The sequence below is a fragment of the Populus nigra genome, chromosome 11 (genome assembly GCF_951802175.1).
Source record: "Populus nigra chromosome 11, ddPopNigr1.1, whole genome shotgun sequence".
In the NCBI taxonomy this organism is placed as follows: domain Eukaryota; kingdom Viridiplantae; phylum Streptophyta; class Magnoliopsida; order Malpighiales; family Salicaceae; genus Populus; species Populus nigra.
In genome coordinates this window covers 7,576,120-7,588,535 of record NC_084862.1, presented here as the reverse complement: position 1 = coordinate 7,588,535, position 12,416 = coordinate 7,576,120, and the positions used below count along the sequence as shown (strand labels likewise).

At 34.4% G+C, this 12,416-nt stretch overlaps 2 protein-coding genes across 6 annotated transcripts; both read left to right on the top strand.

Moving 5' to 3' along the window:
* The first annotated feature begins 1,384 nt into the window (after positions 1 to 1,384).
* LOC133668779 (uncharacterized) lies at positions 1,385 to 6,207 on the top strand. Of its 2 annotated transcripts, XM_062088777.1 has the most exons (12): positions 1,386 to 1,672; positions 1,753 to 1,836; positions 1,936 to 1,993; positions 2,462 to 2,542; positions 2,642 to 2,713; positions 2,807 to 3,051; positions 3,150 to 3,221; positions 4,246 to 4,362; positions 4,449 to 4,530; positions 4,716 to 4,762; positions 5,668 to 5,749; positions 5,900 to 6,207. In XM_062088777.1, exons 1-12 carry the CDS (start codon positions 1,452 to 1,454, stop codon positions 5,981 to 5,983), a joined length of 1,245 nt encoding a protein of 414 aa, XP_061944761.1. In that variant the 5' UTR covers positions 1,386 to 1,451; the 3' UTR covers positions 5,984 to 6,207. The 2 variants fall into 2 exon arrangements, 1 of the variants encoding a protein (XP_061944761.1); XR_009833799.1 differs by lacking the exon at positions 4,716 to 4,762 and having other exon boundaries at positions 1,385 to 1,672.
* A 1,087-nt stretch (positions 6,208 to 7,294) lies between these two features.
* On the top strand, positions 7,295 to 12,416 carry LOC133706285 (serine/arginine-rich splicing factor RSZ21-like). Of its 4 annotated transcripts, none has more exons than XR_009844484.1 (7): positions 7,296 to 7,412; positions 7,993 to 8,106; positions 9,393 to 9,481; positions 9,795 to 10,029; positions 10,755 to 10,877; positions 11,226 to 11,464; positions 11,735 to 12,416. XR_009844484.1 is itself a non-coding variant. In XM_062131783.1 (6 exons), the coding sequence occupies exons 2-6, from the start codon at positions 8,018 to 8,020 to the stop codon at positions 11,230 to 11,232; spliced, it is 531 nt and encodes a 176-aa protein (XP_061987767.1). In that variant the 5' UTR covers positions 7,295 to 7,412; positions 7,993 to 8,017; the 3' UTR covers positions 11,233 to 11,573. The 4 variants fall into 4 exon arrangements, 2 of the variants coding, with proteins under 2 accessions (XP_061987767.1, XP_061987766.1); XR_009844483.1 differs by having other exon boundaries at positions 11,596 to 12,416; XM_062131783.1 differs by lacking the exon at positions 11,735 to 12,416 and having other exon boundaries at positions 7,295 to 7,412; positions 9,795 to 10,017; positions 11,226 to 11,573.

Genomic DNA, 12,416 nt, shown 5'->3' with positions numbered 1-12,416 from the left:
GGACTTAGTGGTAGTTTAGACGAGCCCTTTGCACGATGATTGATGAATACAATGATATCCCAATTAGAATGAGATGGGTGGCTTTTTGTTGAACCAAATGGGTTGTTAATTTGAGCAATTGAACAACCCAATACGACACAGTTATGGGTAGGTTTTAACAATCAATTTGAAGAAAGAACGGGTGTAGATTATATAAAAAGTCATTCAGTTGGAATAAGGGGCAGGCAGAGACTGTATTGAATATAGGACTCGTTTGGGAACGCGGCTGTGGCTGTGTTCCTAAAAAATTTAAATTTTTTTTGTTAAAATTTAATATGGTTTGTATATTTTGGATCGTTTTGATGTGCTGATGTCAAAAATGATTTTTAAAAAATAAAAAAACATTATTAACATGTATTTTGGCACGAAAAATTATTTAAAAAGTACCTACAACTACATTGTCAAACATGCTCTTAATAGGAAATAGTCCGATGAAAATTGTTCGGGTAGTCGTATAGAAGGGATTCCAGGACTGTTATGATAGCAAAATAAGCATGAGTTTAGGGTAGTTAAGACAAGGAAATATATATATATAAATTATATATTGTTATGATAGTTCAAGTATATCAAAATGAGGAATAAGTATGAAATGGACGAGTGCATGGTGGTATGCATATAGATAATGTATGTATGGTTTGATGTATGACATGGAAGTTGACTAGTATATATTGCCTCTAGTAGTTATGCTTTGATTTCTATTATATTTTTTATAGAAAGTTTCTTATAAATATTAAATGTTGCAAGTTTCTTATATTAATATTAATATAAATCTTGATTATATATATCCAAATAACATTACGATTGTAAAAGTAAAAAAAGAAATGTAATTCCTTGTAATTGCAATATTTTTTAAAAGAAAAATAAAATTATTCAAGAATTATAGAAAGTAACAAGAATATAAATATGCAATAATAAATATTGATTTTTTTAAAAAATTATAAAATATATTTTAGGAATATAATAAAATTTATTGTAAAGCATTTCAAAGAAAAAAGAAAAATAAAAAGTTTATATGAATTATAGAAATTAACAAGAATAAAAACATGATAATAAATCTTAATCTTTTTTTTAAAAAAATAATTAAAAAATATTATAGGAAAAATATATGTGGAAAAAATTATAGAATACAAACAAAATTTCAAATATATTGTTAGAATTGTATAGGAAAAGATAATAAGATATAAACTTAAGAAGAAGAAAAACATGAAAACTGATGTAATAAAAATATCCTTCTTGATTTATCTTTCAAAAACGAAATTATCCCTTCCAAGAAGCTACTTTATTATGATGACGTGGAGCGACGTGATTGGAGAAAAATAGGCCTATCTATCCAGCAGGTCGAATACTGTAATGGAGCCATTAGTTTCCATTAGCGACAGATAGAGAAAAGAGAGAGAGAGAGAGAGAGAAGGATGATTCTGGTTTCACCGGATTGCCTCTCTAATTCTTATTCGTCGATGGTGTTTTCTCACAATCCCATGCTCTCCTCTCATCTCTGCTTCACAATAAGAAGAAGGACGTTCCGAACGAAGACGAGTCGACGACTCTGTGTAGCGAGTAGTCTGATTACAAGCCCCGAGTCATTCGAAGTTGGGAGACTCATTGGCAGCTACGGCTTCATGAACATTACGAGGTGTACATATGTATAGTTATACTCTTTTTTTTTTCTTAATACAATTGATTAGTTCTAAATGGAATTGCATTTGTTTTCAGCTATTCGGCAGGAGGAATGGATTTTGAATATTCAGGTGGACAGCTGAAACTTCAAGATGTAGGAGAAGGTAGCGTGAAGATCAGGTGCGCCTTTATTTTATTTAATCACAATATAACTAAGGGTTTGCATGTTGCTCTGATTTGTAGTAACTATTATATATATTCATGGCAGTTATTTTTCAGGCTTTACGAAGGAAGAATAGCGCAGGGTTCACTTAGAGGCACTCCCGTTGTTTTCAAGGTGATTTTTCTTTAAATTCTAGCAAGTGAATCATATACCGAGTAATATATGCTTTCCGACTTAAATCAATGCACATCTTCTAATATTTATTGTAATTCACTCGGTTGTGGTAAGGATCTTGCAGTGTATTATTATATTTTGCCAGGGGCTGGATATGTTATTCCCATTTCACGAGTTAATTAATGATTAAAGGAGAAGAGTGTAGCTAAATCTATATTTTCTTTTCTTTTCAAATTCTAATTTATTAAGGAATTTAACAACAACATTTACTAAATGTCCCCCTAAATCGAGAGCAGTTGAAAATTATAGCGACTGTGCCATCTTCAATTTGACATTTCTCTCTTCCCAGTTATCTTTGATCTTCCTTTTCCTCCTTGTGGAACTTGAATGGATGTTGTTGACCCGTCACATTGCAAAGTTTTTTTTTCTTCTTCTTTTCTTTTCACACCGAGATTGCTGGTTATGAAGGTATATCCTGGACAGCGAGCTGGTGGCATAGAAGCTGATATGATGGCTGCAAATGAGCTCAATGCCCATGCTGTACTTCAGGTTGGATATTGAAGGCTTTTCAAATATTAGAAATATTAGTGACATGTTATTTTCTTTTTTATATACCATGGAAGGTCTTTTCATGTACATCTTTCACAGAGCAGTTCAAAAGGTTCATGCCAGAATCTCCTGATGCTTGTTGGAGGATTTGAGACAAAAACTGGAGAACAGGTTTGTTATACCAGGTCAAATAAGAAAAACTAGTCATAGTTGTTTTGGGAATTTTCTTATATGATAAAAAATTGATGAAATTAATGTACACAGTGGCTTGCTTTTCGTAATGGTGGGAAATATAGTGCAGCAGACTATGCAAAAGTTACTAGTGAAAAAATTTCAAAAAGCATTTCGACCAAGGAAAACTCCTGGAATCATTTTGAACAAGAACAAAAAATAAAGCGCAGAAGATATTTTGTTATCAAGCTACTTCAGGGGGCTATTACTGGTCTAGCCTACATGCATTACCATGACAGATTGCACCAGAGTCTTGGACCATCTTCTGTTGTTCTCAAGTACGATCATAGATTTTCATGTTTCCTGTTTTAACTGTTACTGTCATATTTGTCTGCTTACTGATATTTTACACAATGTTTTACTTGAATAATGGCAGCACTATAGCAGAGAGAGAGGCTCCTTATTTAGTTCCACGACTTCGAGATCTAGCCTTTTCTGTTGATTTGAGGTGCTATTAAAATTCCTTTTCTTGCAATTACTTCTCAGCAGGCTTCTGTTTTCAACTTAGAAATGTTATCTGTAGACAAAACTCATTGTCCTTGACATTTAGAAACAGATCATATAAGTGATTCCTCTACATGCAACAACATTGTGGGCAAGCTCTTTGAAACAAACGTGGTTTAGTGAACCACAACTGAATGAATTCAAACATGTCAAAAAAAAAAAAAAACAGAGAGAGAGAGAGTGAGAGAAGGAATTAATCGCAGTTGCTATGTTCTTTCTTCTGTGATTGTAAATCTTGTGTAAGCTGTAACATGTATACGTGTTGACCTGTATGATAGCATGTAGCACATTGGTTCCTTTTATTTTAGTAACATGGATGCGCTCAATTTCTCACCCTTTTTTCACCACTATAATATTTTGTGATTAGTGAGAATGTAACAAGCCAATCATTTAAGTCTAGTGCTTCGTGAAGGAAAGAATTTAACAGTCAACTGATAATCAACCAGTTGTTCCGTCGCACTCAGATTTCTTATTATTAATATTATTATTCACATAGATGCATACTGGCCTTCAGACAATCTATCTGCAGACTCTTGCAGAAAGGGATGGAGTTAACCATCAATCTCCATCATACAATATCCCCAATCCAATAAGGATCTGGTTTTCCCCAACTGTCTCCCAGATGGCAAACTGACGAGGATCTGGTTTTCCCCAACTGTCTCCCAGATGTTTCCCCAGATGGCAAACCGAGTTACGGAGGTGTTAAAGGTTTTCTTACTTCCAGGAATAGAAATTCGCAAAAAAACATTTAGGGATTTTCTTGGTGACATGAAGGCAGACCAAATGATGTACGCTTAAGAGAGAAGGGACTTAATACCATTGTAGATTCTTGTATGTGCCATCCATGAATCTTAATGCTTATAAGGAGATTTCTTACTTGTGACTGTAGAAGGCTTCTTGATATTGCAGTATAGTTTCACAGGTTTGAACACGTTAGCGCATTTTCACTTCCAAACATGACTTATCAGGATTTCAAATTTAGAAGATGGCCGTGGGACATTATCAGAAGGACTTTGGAGAAGAGCAATTGCTGCTGGAGCCTCCACACCTATGGAGAAACGAGCCTTTGGAATTGCAGATGACATGTACTGTTTCAGAACTTGATGGTTCTATCATTAGTTTTTTCAGTTCTTTAGCTCCTTTGACCAATTTCTTTTCTGGTCCTACATAGATATGAAGCTGGTCTTCTTCTTGCATACTTGGCTTTCGTTCCATTTTGTGAAGCAGGCATTGTGGATGCTCTTTCTTTGCAAGTAAGCAGAAATATGATTACCTCTGATTAATTATTATATCATTTGTAGGCAGGCGTTTCTCTTCATCTACGTGATATAAGCAAGTCCAGAGCACCTGAAATCCTGAGCACATAATGCCCTTATACACCTTCATATTCTTCAGAATGTGTTTTCCTGACACTAATAACTTATGCATGAACTTGCAGAGGCTTTTAGAAAACACTTTCCGACTCGATCTTGAAGCTATGAGAGAGTAAGATGATTTTTGTACCTTATTTTGACTTGCTTAAAGTCCATTAGCCAGTGCATGCATAAGATGAATTTGAGATTATAGGAGTTTAAAAGGTAAGAATCAGATACATTTGTAAGCACCCTTCGTTTGGCTGAGCTTGACTTCAGGAGTTATGTTATGGTCTTATGCATCAAAACTTGGCTGCTTCTTATCTAGTTGAGTCCATGCGTAGATCATGATGCAGGTGATACTTGAACATTTGTAGATTCTACAAGAGCTACAGACACATTTTAGCAGTTTCTTTCTTAGTGGGGATCTATCTTCTACACTATGATTTTTCAAATATAGGATGAAATCCAAGTGAAAAGGTAGTTTGTATGCCAAAGGGAACAACAAATAATTCTCAGTTTGGCTCTGAGCAGAACCTCAAAGACTCTGCTACCCGTAGAACACGATGAAGATAAAATGCAAAGTAAAAAACGAAACTCTACGTTATATCCAAAATTCAGGAAGTTAACTTGTGTGTTTTTCACACATACTTGAATACTTAGATTCCTGCAGCTGGTTGTTTGTTTAAACGCGTTTTAAACACTAGTTTTCTACAGTGTATTATTTAACTATGCATTGCATATTTTTTATGTAATATTTAATTGATCGTTTAAATTTTAATAAAAGAACAAATTTAAGTATCGATTGAATTAATTTCTCGTGTGAGATTCAATATTGAAACAGTATTATTTAAATTTAACAGTTTGATTATGTTTTTGGCATATCAAACCAAGGACAATGGCAATTATTTGGCCAAGAAATAGACAGTTTCCAACAGATTAGAAACTAAGCTCAAGCTTGTCATGGATCTTGAGGTGTCAAAATGCTGACACACTTGGTTTTTCCTCCCCTGTCTTTGCCCTTTCTGGCACACACAGATATTGTTTAGCAGATGATCGTTTGGAAGAAGCTGTGAAGTTTCTGGATCTTGGTGACCGGGCTGGATGGCAATTACTTGAGGTTGAATCAGAGTTTAAAATAAACTACTTTAGTCGTCTATGGTTAATTATGATTTTCTTTTTGGATATGTACAAGCGCTATAATTTAAGATGGTTTGCAATAATGGCTAACATTTGGTCTGCAATAATTCTGTCTGTTTCCGGTGTGCAGGCAATGCTAAATCCAGACTTCCGGAAGAGACCAATCGCTGAAGCTGTGCTTAAGCATCGATTCATGATCGGAGCTGTTGTTTGAGTGGCGAAGAGCAAGTTAAGTGTACATGATTGTAATTATCAAGAGCGGCAATAAAAAAAGAAAAAAGAAAAAAAAAAGGAGCATTTGCGTCCTCTTCACCATAGTATTTCTGCTTTTCCTTCGGAAAAAGTGACGCTGTCTCAGCTTTTGTATTGGTAGATGGTAACCAAGAGTGACTATTTTTATATATATATAAAAAAAAAATTAGCACGTTTAAAAATAAATGGTAAATTAGCACTGCTTAAGTCTCTTTTTGAAAAATAACATTCTTCATTAAATGTCTGCGAGTGAAAATTGTGATTTCTTAAAAAAAAATTAATATATTAAAGAAATCATTAAAATAGACCGGCATAATTTTAAAAAAAAAATTGAATTTTTTTTTATTTTTTTTTTAATTTAATATTTTTTTTATGTTTTTAAATTGATATCAAAAATAATTTTTTAAAAAATAAAAAAAATATTATTTTGATAAATTTTACAGTGAAATACATTTAAAAAAATAAATATGAACATGTTTCTAAACAGGTGTGATTTTTTTTAAAAAATAAATTACTAGTGCTAATTTATCAACATTTTCCAAACTGTGTTATATAGAAAAATACCCATCAAAAGTTGTGATTTTATTATTATTATTATTATTATTATTATTATTATTATTTCTTCACTTAGTCTAACCATCAATGCCAATGGTGTTGTGTCGGAAAGATAACAGCTTTTATCTCATCAGGGTGGAGGTCGGAGTACCTCCAACTGTATGATGACTGGGATGCTTGGTTGGTATTATATTGTAGTAATATTTTTAAAAATATTTTTTTGATTATAAATATATATTAAAAAAATATTTGATGTTTTGTAAAATAAAAATAATTTAAAAAACATGCTGTAACTCAATTCAAGATCCACACAAGGAAATGCAAAATCTTCTAGTCTCACTCACACAGTATTTTCAAATTGTTATCTAATGCAGATTAATGCAGATTAAGATGATGAGTTTTGGGTCAGTCGGTATTTATATTTTAAATTTTACAATGTTAGTTTTTTAAAGTATTTTTTATTTGAAAATATATTAAAATAATATTTTTTATTTTTAAAAAATTATTTTTATATTCACTCATCAAAATAATTTAAAAATATTAAAAAATTAAAAACATTTTAAAAATTTTAGAACCACTTTAAAACACAAAAACAAAATATTACTCAGTCACGCCATATGCAAATGTGCAAAACCAGTAAATAATCAGGTCTAAACAGGCCTAAGGCAAAAGAGCCCAGTACAGACATACTGGCCTAAAGCCCATTACAAATATAAGTCTACTTACTGAGCTTGCTAAAAGAATCTTACGAATTTCTCCTCTATCTAGGCTCTTCCACGTTCTTGCTTTCAACATAGTAATAATCAGAATCCAAAACTGCCTGCAGAATCAAGCAGGTAATCCCTTTTCTTATGTTTTTCAACATTAGATTTCATTTGGGTCTTTCTTAAATCTCACTGGAACGTAGCTTTGCATGACTATTTTGCTGTATTAATAGTTTTTTTTTTCCTTCTCTTTTCATAAGAATCATGATTCTATGAAGAACTATGGTTATAATCTAGTTTAAAGAGAATTATATGTGTTGGTTTGTTTCTTTCTGTGGGAATTGCAAGTTTGATATAACAATAACTCATAACATGATTTGGTCCCTCCTCCCCCTCTCAATTTTGGGAATTATGAGTTACGAAGATTTGGACTGCCATGATTTTAGCATGGAACACAGCATAAAATCGTATAATTACAAAATGATAGTGCTGTTAGCCGCCACGTGGCTTATAAATCCATAAAAGAGATCTTCCAAAGAAGAACCCATTTATGTATTAAAATCCACGCTGCTTTGGACTTCAACGTTTTCCTGTTGGCATAAAACAAGTGATTTTTCGGTTTGTTGCTCAAATGATCATAGATAAACAACTTGGAATTTCTTTTTGAGCTACAATTTGCTATTTAACCACAAATGCGCTTGTTGTTCTTTAGATTGGTGCTTGTTTTGCTCAAAATAATGTCTCGCGTTTATGTTGGGAATTTGGATCCGCGCGTCTCCGAGAGGGATCTCGAAGATGAATTCCGGATGTATGGTGTTCTTCGTAGGTAATTTCTTTGGCACCTTGCATTGTTTGGCTGATTTGAGTGTTTTAGGAGTGCTGGATCTTTGTTGTTTCTTCCGTGTTAGTCATTGTTATTATTGCTAGCATTTAATTTTTCTCAGTATCCAAACCTGCTAGTTGACTTTTGCAATTATTTTAAAATTAAGGAGTATATTTGTGTGTCACGAATCTGCATATGGATATGTAGCTACTAGTATTATCAAAAGTTGCCAAGGCACTCTCTTGGGCCCCTAAGCTGAGCAAGGGGCTACTTTGGTGCCTGAAATGCCTGATGGCAAAGTGTTTAAATCTTTAGGTACTTGGACTCTCGCTTAGGTCATTTTTATTTCTATTTTTACATTACTACCCTTTTTTAAGCTTTATCTAACTTATCATGGAGAGTTTCAATTGTTAAATTCTGAGAGTTGGGTACTTTAGGATGATGAAAGTTGCCCTTAGAATTATCAATAATCTTACTATTTGGAGAAAAAACAGAATTTTTAAGAGATGAATGGACTTTAAAGTTTTGGCTAGTATGTTAAGTGGGCTGCTAGCTGTTGACTCGTAAGTTTCTAGAATTTTCAGAGAAATATTTCTAGAAATTTAAATATCCTACTACCTATTCCAAAATGCCTGCATTTCTTTTTGTTAGTTAGGATTATTTTCCATGTAGTGGGCATTAACTCTAAATTGATGGATTAGTGGATAGTGGGATGTTATGCATTAATGGGCAAACAACTAGATCATGGAAGAAGTAACCACTACGTGCAGTTATTGAAGTTAGTTTTCAAGTATGGGTCTATAAAAGTTACAGCAAAGGAGGATAACAGTAGAACAATCAACACAACTGCAAATTGCAACTGCACCCAATGCAATTCTTTCAAGGTTCAGGTATCCTGAAACTTAAGGCTGTAATCTCGCAGGTTGAATCTTATAGACTATAGCTCTGGGGCATATAAGCAGTAGGTGCATGCTGATTTTTTCAATTCAGTAGGTGCATGCTGATTTTTTCAATTTTTATAAACTAGACCAGGCATAAGTATTCTTTGCTGAAGATAATCTTTGCAAATTGCCATTTGGTTTTAAGTCAGTAATCATTTTTTGTCATTGCTTGAGAAGGACAAGGGTTGTTTTATTTTTTGAACTAAAAGGTGCTGATATGAAAACTCTGTAGAACAAAGGCTTAGGGACTGGTGGCAGTGGGATATGTCTTTGTGCATGTTTGTTGTTGCATTTTTCATTGATAACAAGATTTTTCCAATTCTAATTTCTAAATAAAAATTCATGCAGTGTCTGGGTTGCTCGAAGGCCACCAGGATATGCATTTGTTGAGTTTGATGATCGCAGGGATGCTATAGATGCAATTCGCGCATTGGATGGTTTGTATATTTTTGTTTCCTGTCATTTGTTACGAATGCAAACCCTTTTTCTTTTATGAAAATTTTAATTTATTATGATGTTTGCCATCTCTTGTTTAAAATGATTCCTGCTTTTTATTTATGATTTATATTTCTTATGCTATATGTTGGCTCTTCTTATGTTCAGTGTTGGCTGCTATAACTTCTATTATTTTCTGCTCATGTTTAGTGAACTCTATTACCAAACATGGAAATTAAATTGTTTTAGAACTATAGGGTTGCAAGCTGTATTATATTTTAGAGAGTTCTGTTAAGATTCTGACTCATTTTACAGGAAAGAATGGCTGGCGTGTGGAGCTTTCTCATAATTCTAAGGGTGGTGGAGGCCGTAGTGGTGATGGACATGGACGTGGTGGAGGTGAGGACTCAAAATGTTATGAGTGTGGTGAACCTGGTCATTTTGCACGAGAATGTCGCCTGCGCATTGGCTCACGAGGCTTGGGAAGTAGTCGTCGTCGAAGCCCCAGTCCTCGCCGCCGTGGAAGTCCAAGTTATGGGTATGGGCGCAGGTGCGTCTAATGTGTTTACCCCTCTTTGGGATTATATTTATTTTCTGGATAGAACACTTGTTAGAAATTTTCTGGTTTGCTCTCTTATTTTCCTTCTTTGTTTACATTTGCATAGTCACAAACACAATGGTTACAAGTCAAGTAATAGGCTTGAATTAGAAACATGATCTTGTGGTTTTTTTTTTTTTCCATACAGAATAACCTTATGATTTTACATGAGGAAGAACAATGTCGAAGCATTATGAAATCAAAGCACTCTATCTCTATTAATTGACTTTTACGTTTCCTTGTGATGATTGTATGGTCTGCCATATACTTTACTATCATATTCCATGGCGTGCTTCTTTTCCCCTACCATATATATAGGACCAAAACTGGTTCTGGGCAGGGCAACTACTATTTTCAAAAAGGAATGGAATTGGAAGGATAACTGCAACTGCTACTGAAAGCCTTGAAATTGCAGGATAATTTTTCCAGATGAGAGGTGATAGAGTCAATAAATTTATAGCAGATGGCTTTTGAGTCTCTGTTAGCTGCTTTAGCTATAATAAAGGAATCATAATGAATATGCTGTGCAATAGGAGCTGGGCAACACCATTGACCAGTAATGAGATTCAATGCAATTTTTTATCCTGGGCTATCTTGTGTTTGCTGATTAGGAGAATATGCTCACAGTTGACACGCTAGATTATTTACTGTTGCTATTTTTACTTTGTCTTTGGCAGGAGTTATAGCCCCCGTGAGAGAAGATCTCCAAGACGCCGGAGCCTTTCACCTCGCCGAGGTCGCAGCTATAGCAGGTCCCCTCCATATCGTCATGGCCGCCGTGATTCACCTTATGCTATTGGGTATGTTGTGCTTATGCATATTTGGGAAAAATAATTTAGTTATTCTGCTATATACTATCCAGCTAGTCTTATGGTACAGTGTTGTTGGGTCAATGATACTGTGATCTGACACTTTGACTACTCGTAAAAACAAAAGAAAACAATTATCAGAGCATAACAAAATTCTGAAGTACAAATTTCATCTGTTGCATCTGAGTGCTTGTTGGTCTGAACAGCTGAGTATTAGAACCATTGCACAACCTTCTCAAAAGAAAAAATGTGCATGTAATTTACAGAACAGTTGATTATTTATTTTCTTCTATGTTTAATAAGATGAGGACAGACTTATTTGCTTGTTTCTCCCTGCAGCGACTGAGGCTGGAAGCCAAACTGAGAACCAGCAGGATATTGAAGAAAATAATCTGTTATACTTTAGTTCTAATAGGACCATTTGAGCATAGAAGGTCATGTTAAGTTATGTTCGTCTCATGACAATGAGGTTTGTTAGAAACTTGGTTTCGGGTGGCTTCATCGAAGTGTTTCAACTGCGAAACAGGTGCTTGGACACTGTTCTATCTCGGCTTGCTGTCTACAACTTGCTGAAATATGTAGGTCTCTTCCATACTTTTAAAACTTAAACTGCAACCTTTTTGTTCCTAAGTTTAATATTGACTATTCATGTTATAATTATTATGTTTGATGTGGTTGTTTCTAAAAGATTTATATGTTTTGTTTTGAGGTGTGGTTTTCGGCCAAAATGGCATCCTTTCGCCCCTTAACTGCATCATAGTGCACGGTTTTCTCCATCTCTGCTTCTCTGCACGTTATCTACACGTCATTCTACATGTTTTTCAGCCTCGATCATGTTGAAATTGCAGTGTTCAGAAACTTGGTTGTCTGCGACACCTTTTAGTGCATCCTTCTGCAACAAAGATTGTGTTCCATTTGCCACGTTTAAAATTATACCACGTTTGAAATTTCTGCTAACTGGCAAGGGGAAGCTGTTTGTACTGTTGTCCCCATCCTTGATTCTCTGTGATCTATCATTTCCCACTGTTGCTTCTTCGAGTAGTGTTGAAACTACAATTTCTCTGGAAAACATGGTCTCACACAACCTCTGCTGACATGGTATGCAGCATTAAAGCATCTGATGTAGTTGGTTTCTGCATTTTTCCCTTGTGGGTTCAAGTAAGTTGCTCTTTCGATCCTAGATTTCCATGTAGAGGTGAATGGCTTCAGGTTATTGTTTGCAGTAATTTCAAAGATGCATAATAATGTGACTTTGCACCACCCCCGGAAGTTGTTGTTCCTTTGCTGCGGTTAGAAATGCAAACTTGAATTCTTGTAGTTGCAGGAGTCCTCTTTGAATCAGCATCAGAACATAGAAGTGTTTCATCCTCGCCAATGCTCTGATTGTTGTCCACTTTGCGTAGCCAGGAGAAATCTCTTTTTATTTTTTTTGCAAGCATGGTAGGAATCCCCTAGAACCGTGCTTTTCTTTAATTGACTGTTTGGAACCTTGGAATTGAATAATTTTTATGTTTGGAATATTTGTTTTTA